This window comes from Podarcis raffonei, chromosome 14 (genome assembly GCF_027172205.1).
Source record: "Podarcis raffonei isolate rPodRaf1 chromosome 14, rPodRaf1.pri, whole genome shotgun sequence".
NCBI lineage: Eukaryota > Metazoa > Chordata > Lepidosauria > Squamata > Lacertidae > Podarcis > Podarcis raffonei.
In genome coordinates this window covers 5,945,485-5,955,175 of record NC_070615.1, presented here as the reverse complement: position 1 = coordinate 5,955,175, position 9,691 = coordinate 5,945,485, and the positions used below count along the sequence as shown (strand labels likewise).

Sequence of the window (9,691 nt, the reverse complement as noted above, 5' to 3'; positions counted from 1 at the left end):
TTTGTTCTATGTCTCATCTAGACATGATTTTGTCAGATGTGGGGTGTTCCCACGGGCATAACACGCAAACGAATGTCTTTGAATTTGTTTTCTCCTTCATAAAGAACATGAGATGTTCTTTATAAAGAACATCTTTCATCTGGAACAAAGGACTCCTGCCTTTGAAATCACCCCTGGCTGAATGTGGGTGTAAATCAGGAGACACCATTCCATGGGCTCAGTTGTGCCCTTTAGGTCTTTCCCTGGTGCCCATGAAGTCTCTGAATTCCCCACTTTCTGGAAAGGATGGTTAACTTCTTCTCCATTGAAAAGTACATAGAGCTGAAGGAGGAAGATGGAAGAGTGACACTCTTTCTCACTTCCTGTTTCAGCTCTATGTGCTTTTCAAGGTTCACATTAACTCGGCTAGATCTGTGACCAGAAGGAGTGACAATCACATCACTCACTGAAAAATCCAGATGTGCCCAGAGTTCTAAATGGTTTTGCAGCCACTTGTGTAAATTAGAGCCACATGTTTAAACCACACAGTGAACCCGGATCCACCTTGATGTATCAGTAGAGTTCTGGGTTTGAATTAGAGAAAACCACATTCAAATCTCCATTACACCATAGAGCTTACTGAGTGACCTTGGGCAACTCACTGTTTCTCACCCTAAACTACCTTATTGTGAGGTTCACACAGAGAGGGGAAACAAAATAAAAAAATTCCTTCCAGTAGCACCTTATAGACCAACTAAGTTTGTTATTGGTATGCGCTTTCGTGTGCATGCACACTTCTTCAGATACGCTGAAACAGAAGTCACCAGACCCTTATATATAGTGAGAGGGTGGGGAGGGGTATTGCTCAGAAGGGTGGTGGGAATGGGTGATTGGCTGATAGGTGTGGTAAACCTGTTGACGACTGTTAACAACTGCAATTGGTCTTACAGGAAAAAGCAAGGGGTGAGATGGCTAAAAATAGCTTTATCATGTATAATGAGATAAGAATCCAATGTCTCTATTCAGACCAGGTCTCTCCCTGGTTTTAAGTTTGGTGATAAGTTGCAATTCAGCAACAGAGAGGGGAGTGAGTTAATGAGTGGAGCCAACATTGCTTTCTGCCTCTTGGTTCAGCCCTTGTTCTGCAGTTGGCAGCACAAACCGATGAACTGAGTGGAACCATTAGAAAAAGTGGTAAAGTGATAACATTGTGGGCCTCTGTATGTGGATCCGGCCTCCTTGAGGGAAACCAGGCTGTTGCAGCGCCCTCCCCCTGGACTGGTGCCACTGATTCTCACCTGGCAGCATCACCCAGCAGTCCCCTTCTGCATGCATTTATATCCTTATGCAACAGGAGCAATGTTGGTTTTGGGGAATAAAAAACAAGTAGATTTCTCATTCAAGTAGCACTGAGAGGCTGTGGCTGCAAAGGTGGTGACAATCAAAACAGGGGCAGACTTTAGTCATCTTTCATAATATGGCACCCAGTAGGAGGCCAAAATTTGGCACCCCAAAATGGATCTTCTCAATTTTGCGCCCCCTTGGCCCTAAATCTAGTGCTTCTCAAAGGCCGGCCACAAACTGCTGAATATCTTTGTTGAAACCATTATGGAAGGAGCAGCAGCAGAGCATGTCCTTCCTTCACAAGAGGAGGACTGGCAAGTGTACTTGGAACTGGTATGGTTAAGAGTAGCCATGACAAATCTAGGGATTGCCTCCTCCTTACTCAGCTTTTCTTTTTGGCAAGTTGGTCTTTAATAATAATAATAATAAATTGCAATTTCTCAAGTCAGACCACTGTTCTGCAGAACCATGGCCAAAGGATCTTTTTAATTTTTATTTTTTGCAAGGCTTCAGTCAAGAGTGAAAGTCACAGGAAGCCCAGGTCACTTGCCACTGTTCCACCTTCCTACGTGAAATGAGGGCCTGCCTGCTGCAAAGAAGTCAGAAAAAGGCAGATGAACTGCAGAGGGAGGTTCCTCCTTGCTCCAGGGGGCCAAATCAGCAACAGCCATTTCTGGGGCTCCTTTCCCCACACATTAACATATCATATGGTGTGATGTCACCATGTTGTTTGTCTCCCAGCTGCTGCCACTGATTTGGGGGTGCTAGGCAGAGCATGATGAAGAAGGGCAAAAATGATGCAGAACCCTTGTCACTAAAGCCATTTAGCGCTGCTCTGAATGGAGGGAGCTGTGAGGTTGCAGTTAACCTGCTGATTTGAACATCGAAACCTCAAATTCTGCTCAGGATTTGGAACTGCCCCCAGGGATGCAACGGGCTCATTTCCATTTTCCCACAGCTCCATTTGTGCAGATTGTGCCATGGGGTTCCAGGCATGCTCTTCCTCCTCACGTTCGCTGCCCGTCATCAGCAGCTGCAACACTGATGGTAGAAATCCAGCTTGCAGCTGAAGAGGGTCCAGTTCTAGGAATCTGCTCCCTCATAACTCCACCTGGGAGCAGGTGGCTGAAGTGGCCCCTTTCCTCTCACCCAGCTCCTGCCTTTCAGTCTAGAAGAGCAGGTGTAAACACAACCAGCCTTTTTTTTGGGGGGGGGGGAGGTGGTGGTGGTGGTTATACTGCAAGTGCGCTTTACGTCAGATCCAAAAGGGAAATGAAGACACACCTGCAGCTACAGAGAGAATCCAAAACTCCATCATCGTTTTCTCTGTTGGAGCACTGTGTTTTTGCAAGTTTCCCTGAAATGAGGAGGCATACAAACTCACTTCAGGAGAAAAGGGTTATGCTTTCAAGAACGTACATTACAATCTCCAGTTAAGTTGCCCACCTCCAGCCTTGGGGCTTATATTTCTGGTAAGTGGCTGCTTGCTGAGTTTTGGGCCCCCCAATGAATCCAGTTGCAGCGCCAACGTCATACAAGAATGGAGCAAATCAAGGACATGATGGTTGGGAAGGTCAGTTTAAAACAGGTTTTCTTTTCAGGAACATGATAGCGTGTGTTTACTTGCAATTTGTATAGTGGGAACATTTCTGAATGTTTTCTAACTGTACTATATTAAACGAGTGGTTTGTGGCCAGAAGTGGGGTGAAAACCCATCCAGCTTAATGGCAAGCCTGGTTGCAATGCTATTTAAAAAAGAAATCTGTGTCGTTGTTTTTTAAAAAATTCCTGAGTGCTAGTCCCCATAAAAGGAATACAGAGGGTCACTTGATGTACTGCAGTGATCGGCACATTGTCTTCTTACGAGTTCTTCTGAGGAACCTTTATCGTCACAGTCTTCACTTCGGAATATTCTCGCAGTCCACACTCTCCCCTAGAAAACAAATTAAATGTGCAAGATTTGTGACTAAACACCATTCCTCTCTACAAGTACCACACAGAGATGCTTATCAGAGTCTGCGTGATGCACCAACAAACAGGGATGGCCAACCCTCCCACACGATAAGGTAAGGAGGCAGATCCTGCGTGCCACTAAAGGAGGGAGAGTGAAAGCCAAGAGATTTGACCTGAGAAATCCCTGTGTGTGATCCCCATTGAAATGAACGAGAGAGGCACATGTAGTGCATCATAAGCCTCCATTCACTTCAGTGGTGCTTGTAGAGTAGAATATCTCTCTGCTCAACAAAGGAAATGCAGACTCCGTGCCCTCCATCCCCTTTTCTCCCCCACTCCAATTCCCCTCTAGGGATACTGGCAGTGGTTTCCTCGGAGGAAGAATATAGGCAGTTCATTAAGCTTTTGCTTGGGAAGAAAAAGAACTGCCTCCACCACTGCTACAACCCTGTTTCCACTGGACTATAATAAAGTGGTTCAAGGTCAAACACTGAACATAACAATCTCCCTGCCCTCCCCATATACTTTTGCCAAATTGAGGGCCATTTTGGTTGAGCTCTATCAGGCATTAAAATGCCCAGGGTCAGGTGCTGAAAGGTCAATGTGGATCCAGACTAAGGGCTTGTTTGCATGACTGCCTCCTCCACATCCACTCCCACAGCATCACCTGGAGAGCCACCATTTCCCCCTTTCCCTTGGACAGGAATGAGCCCCAAAGCCCTCATTGGAAGTGTTGCTTACATCTCTCTCCCATTGCCAGACATTTTGAATCCTCCAAAAGGACTCTGGGCATTTAAGGCGTTGTAGCAATTTATCCTGTCGGAGGAAGAAAGAAAACACCTTGATTACAAAGTCTCCATGTTATCCCTCACCCCAGAAACAGACACCCCATTTCCCAGAGCAGGCATCCCCTGCCCCCAGCCCTCCTCCCTCCTCCTCACCAGACAGTTCCTGCTTGCATTGCGGAGGAAACGGTCAAGGCCTTGTTGATGTCATTGGTGAAGACGGCAGCAACCAGTCCAAAGTCTGAATTGTTGGCTCTTTCAATAACTTCATCCATGGTTTTAAACCGCAGGATTTCTTGAACAGGCCCAAAGATCTGCAACAGAAATGGAGTGGGCATCTGGGGTAAATTAAAATGGCAGGCAGTCACCGTGGATGGGAGTCAAGTATGGATCTTCTTCTGGTGCGTTCAGAAATGTTTGGCTCTTGTTCAGAAAAAAATGGATCTTGTTTAGAAATGGCACCACACCACCACCCAGCCACCCCTGAGATGCCTTCATGGGAATCCAGCAAAGAGAATGGTAAGCTGGCACAGCTGGGTCAGGCAAACAAGGGGTGCTTCTGGGCTGTTGGGTCTCTTGACCAGTGCTCATCCTGGCTGACCGCTGGTGCCCTGCCGGGGGAAACTTCAGGAGCCCCTGTGAATAGGGTTTTATCCTGGCAACATCCTACAAGGTCTTTGACCCAAAGTGTGGGGAAAGAGGATGAGAGGAACCAATACCTCTTCCTTGGCAATGCGCATATCATCCGTTACATTGGAGAAGACAGTGGGTTCAATGAAGAATCCCTTCCTTCCCAGTCCTTTGCCTCCACATTCGAGCCTTGCGCCTTCAGCAATGCCACTCTGAATCAGTTCCAGGATCTTATTGTATTGTTTCTTATCAATCTTAAGAAAGAAAAAGAAGGAGAAGGAAGGAAAGAGAAGATGAGCATAAGCAGGGCCCTGCAGAAACTGGGTGCACCCAATACAAGACCATCTTTTCCAGCGTCCTTTTTTCACAGCGGCCAACAAGATGCGCCTGGAATCACAGGATCATTGGCTGTGGACATAGATTGATCTGCAAAGCACAAACCATCTTTATCAATTCCTCCTCTTCATTTCTTTGCCGTGACTGCCTGGCACATGGAGATCTGCTCTCTTGGAAAACTACACACTGAAGTTTACATGCATTGCATACCTGTTATAGTGTTTTCGCCTGATCTCTTCCTCCCTTCCTCTAGTTTCTAGAGTAGTTTAACAATCAATCTCTCTTCACAAGGAACTCTGGGAATTGTAGCTCTTCTGTAGGAACAAGGGTCCCCTAAGAACTCTCAGCCCCCTTAACAAATTACAGCTTGAAGAATTCTTTGCGGGAAGCAAGGACTGTTTAAAGCGGGATCATGGGCTAATGTGGCCAATGTTCTTCCAGGACTTGGCATGCACCGTAGAAATGCATTTAGTATCCGGGCCCTGGGTACCTTCCCTTTACCTGTGGTCCTTGTTCTGTGGTGGGGTCAAAAGGACTCCCCACCACCCTCCTCTTGGCGCGCTCAACGCTCCTTCGAACAAACTCCTCGTAGATGGGCTCCTCCACGTAGATCCGGGAGCCGGCGGTGCAGCACTGGCCTTGGTTGAAAAAGACCCCTTGATGTGCCTGCTCCACTGCGTAATCCACTGCAAAAGCAAGAGAGCCACATGCTGAGGGACCGCTCCCCACATCTGTGGCTCCTGAGCCCACGTCACACACATCTCTCCAAGCTGCAAATAATGCTGCTCAACTTCAAAGCAACAGAACAAAACTCCATTGCTGGGGTGGTGGGCAGACGTTTGAAAAGATCAAAACATCCACACACATGTTATTTGTGTATGCTGCCGTTACTGCAGATGATTCATTCTGTTTTACGTAGGGATTCCTGTAAGAGCAGGGCAGAGATCAAAAAGGTTCCAAGGGCCGTAAGAAAAAAACCCAAGGCGCTCTGCAGGAGGTCCTGGATGCTAGTTACGACAACAACGGATTAATTAATATTTTGGCCTGCATAATTCAGACTGTGTCAGATCATAAAACCGCTGGCAGACAACTCAGAACTCAGCCTGTTGTTGAAATGAAAACCCAGTAACTGAGAACCGACAGCTTTTATCCAAATATCATAAGAACGTAAAGACAGTTTGCTGGATCATACCAGAGGTCCATCGAGTCCAGCATCCTCTTCTCACAGTGGCCAAACTGATGCCAAGAGGAAGGACCTATGAGCACAACAGCAACACTCTCCCCATTTCTGATTCCCAGCATCTAGCACTCAGAAGCATTACTGCCTCTGACTGTGGAGGTAGAGCACAGATAAACACTGGGGGGGGGGGTATTGTTTTTGTTTGTTACTATCTGATGTATTTTTGTGTTTTAATATTGTAAACCACCGTGTGATCCAAGGATTTAATCTAATAAAGTTAACAATCCAGCCAGATGAGTGGGGTAAAGGTAAAGGGTAAAGGGACCCCGGACCATTAGATCCAGTCATGGCCAACTTTGGGGTTGAGGCGCTCATCTCACTTTACTGGCCGAGGGAGTCATGTGGCCAGCATGACTAAGCCACTTCTGGCGAACCAGAGCAGTGCATGGAAACGCCATTTACCTTCCCGCCGGAGTGGTACCTATTTATCTACTTGCACTTTGACGTGCTTTCGAACTGCTAGGTTGGCAGGAGCAGGGACCGAGCAACGGGAGCTCACCCAATCGCGGGGATATGAACTGCCGACCTTCTGATCAGCAAGTCCTAGGCTCTGTGGTTTAACCCACAGCACCACCCGCGTCCCTGATGGGCAGGGTATAAATAATAAAATTATTATTATTATTATTATTATTATTATTATTATTATTATTATTTAAAATAAATTTGATAAACAAACAAACAAAATAGCCATCATAGCTAGTTGCTATTAATATCCTTCTTCTCCCCAAATTCTAATCTGCCCTTAAAGCCATCCGGGTTGATGGCTATCCTTCTCTCTTGTAGGAGTGAGTTCCACAGTTTAACTATGCGCTGTGTGAAGAACTGTTTATCTGTCCTGAATTTCCCATTATTCAGCTTTGTTGGATGTCCTCAAGTGCCCTCATTATGAGAGAGGCAGAAAATCTTCCCTCTGTCCTCTTTATTTGTGCCGCTGATCTGCTTGAGATGACCATGCTGCAAGATCTGGACCCCCTCCATGCAGACTGAAGGTGTGGATATGTGAATAAATCATATTTCTTAAAGCTATGGCAGTCTTCTATTTTCCAAAGGAACCCCCTGGAATCTCACTACCACTCAGCAAAGAGTGGCGATGGTGCCCAACTTTTACAACAATATATACACTTTTGGGGGGGGATTCCCTGATATAATGTATTTTTTAAAGTAGTATACACTTTCCCTGACATATACATTTCTGTACATCTTAATTGGTTGGAGGACTGCATCACGAAACTCAGAGAAGAGTTAATTTTGAAGGATAGCAGTGTTTTGGTTTGCGGGCTGTTTCAGAAAGTGAGAGTTATTTACATTACATTATTTGCATTAAAATGTGAACCTTACAAAACTCCTCCCTTGTCCTTACTTACAGTCGGCATCTGCAAAGATAATATTGGGGCTCTTCCCCCCAAGTTCCAGCGTCACCCTCTTTAAGTTACTCCTCCCAGCCGCTTCTTGGATCAACTTGCCAACCTGAGAAGATGAAGGAGAAAAGGCTTGAGAGATGGGCTCAGAGCAACAGGCAGCTCAAGGCACTAGTGGAATGTCAGGAGCTGGCTGGACAAGGAGGAGAGGCGGGGAGCTCCAGCCAGAGAGCCCCCCAGAGAAGCCTGAGAAGAGGAAGGCTCCAGGCCAGGGGAATGCTGGTGGGACACGGAAGAGAGGAGGGGGAAATGGCTGAATACAGTGGTACCTTGGGTTACATATGCTTCAGGTTACAGACTCTGCTAACCCAGAAATAGTACCTTGGGTTAAGAACTTTGCTTCAGGATGAGAACAGAAATTATGCTCCGGCGGCGCAGCAGAAGGCCCCATTAGCTAAAGTGGTGCTTCAGGTTAAGAACAGTTTCAGGTTAAGAACGGACCTCCGGAATGAATTAAGTACTTAACCCGAGGTACCACTGTACTGGACAAGCAACAGTTCTTAGTGAGAGAGAGGAAGAAGAGTGAAATATACTCAGAGTCGAGTGGATTTCATGCTCTTTATTCAGCTCATAGTGGTGAGGAGGAATGGAAATTCCCCCAGAATGTCTGCTTTATATACATTATTTACACAATGGGCCCCATGTGATTGGCTAATTCTGGGATTCACCTGTAGACCAATCAGGTTGCGGATTCACTTCCACCTGGAGCTGGATTGGGTGGCTCCTGTGGACCAATCAGACTGCTGCATTCTGGACCCTATTGTTCTAGGACCAATCAGACTGCTGCATTCTGAATCCTATTGTTCTAGGACCAATCAGACTGCTGCATTGTGGATCCTATTCAACTCAGTACATAACAAAGAGGATGAAAACACTGCAGACATAGGACAGACAGTTGGAGGTGGGGGCTGAGACTGCAACAGATCCATAGGAGCCTGCCAGTCCTACTGTATTCAGCTCCCCTCTTGTCTCCAAGGTCTCAGAGACTTTTGCATGTGGCCGAACAATGGGCCCAGAGGTTTCAAGGGGCCCCTCCCTGGTGGACTGCGGGGAAAACAGCCGGATGGAGAGGAGGCCTAGGGGGAAGTGGGAGGCCCAGATTGCCAGTTCTGGCTACTGCTTCACTGGGGCCAGTCTCACCTTAGGTTTTTCTGTTTGTATTCTGTTTCCTTGAATAAAGAATCAACTTTACTGCTAGTCTCTGAGTCTCTGGGCTGATCTGCAGCTGAACCAGCCCTGACACGAGATGCAGGTGAAGATGCATAATTATGCTGGCATAAGAAACAAAACATTTTGATTCCCAGAAGCAATGGACAGATAAGAGTAGAGGCAGACATATCAACAACGGGTCTAAGAAGGGACTGAAGTCATCCTGGTCTCTTTGCTCCATACAAGTTCATAGAGATTCCCTGCCTGCCCACACAGTCTAGACACTGGTTAGTCTTTTGACTGCAGTCCATGCGGGGAGATGGGCATACTGCAAGCAGTCAGAATCAGTGCTCTGTGCTCTCTAATTTTTACTCAAATGTAGGACTGTGGGCTTATCCACACTTACCTTTTGCCCCACTCTTTCCAGGCAAACATCTGTGCTTAAAACTCCAGGTATGAGCATTTTGTTTTGTTTTGCCCAGGAGCTTTCCTCACAAAAACCCGCTCTTTAGTGCTCAATCAGAGCAAATGTCAACTTGAGTTTCCGGCAGTGGGTTTTCATGAGGAAAGCTCCAGAGCAAAAGAAAAGGGTGCTCAGACATTGAGCTTTTAAGTGTGGGCCATGCCTAGGAAAAGCAGGGGAAAGTTAAGAGTGGATAAACCCTGAGACATTTTGACTCTGAGGCAGACATTTTGTATGGCAGCCAGCTGCCACACAATAATGGCAGGCAGCAAAAACCCTCAGCAAAACTCAGCAGAGCTTGCAAGAGCCCTGTGCGCCTATGCAACATCTGCTGCATTGCAATGGAGCCTTTCCTAGGAGAGTTGGCCATATCTGCCTGTTGTCCACTCAGTCA

At 46.6% G+C, this 9,691-nt stretch overlaps 1 protein-coding gene across 1 annotated transcript in view; it reads right to left on the bottom strand.

Moving 5' to 3' along the window:
- Window positions 1-2,896: 2,896 nt before the first annotated feature.
- The window catches only part of ALDH1A2 (aldehyde dehydrogenase 1 family member A2), a 73,377-nt gene continuing 66,582 nt past the window's right edge, over window positions 2,897-9,691 (bottom strand). Inside the window, exons 9-14 of the mRNA XM_053364494.1 lie at window positions 7,632-7,734; window positions 5,529-5,713; window positions 4,781-4,945; window positions 4,218-4,375; window positions 4,018-4,092; window positions 2,897-3,256 (exon numbers count right to left, since the gene is read on the bottom strand). Of these exons, the coding sequence (XP_053220469.1) occupies window positions 3,184-3,256; window positions 4,018-4,092; window positions 4,218-4,375; window positions 4,781-4,945; window positions 5,529-5,713; window positions 7,632-7,734 (759 nt within the window). The 3' untranslated portion in view covers window positions 2,897-3,183. The remainder of the gene's footprint in view (window positions 3,257-4,017; window positions 4,093-4,217; window positions 4,376-4,780; window positions 4,946-5,528; window positions 5,714-7,631; window positions 7,735-9,691) is intronic.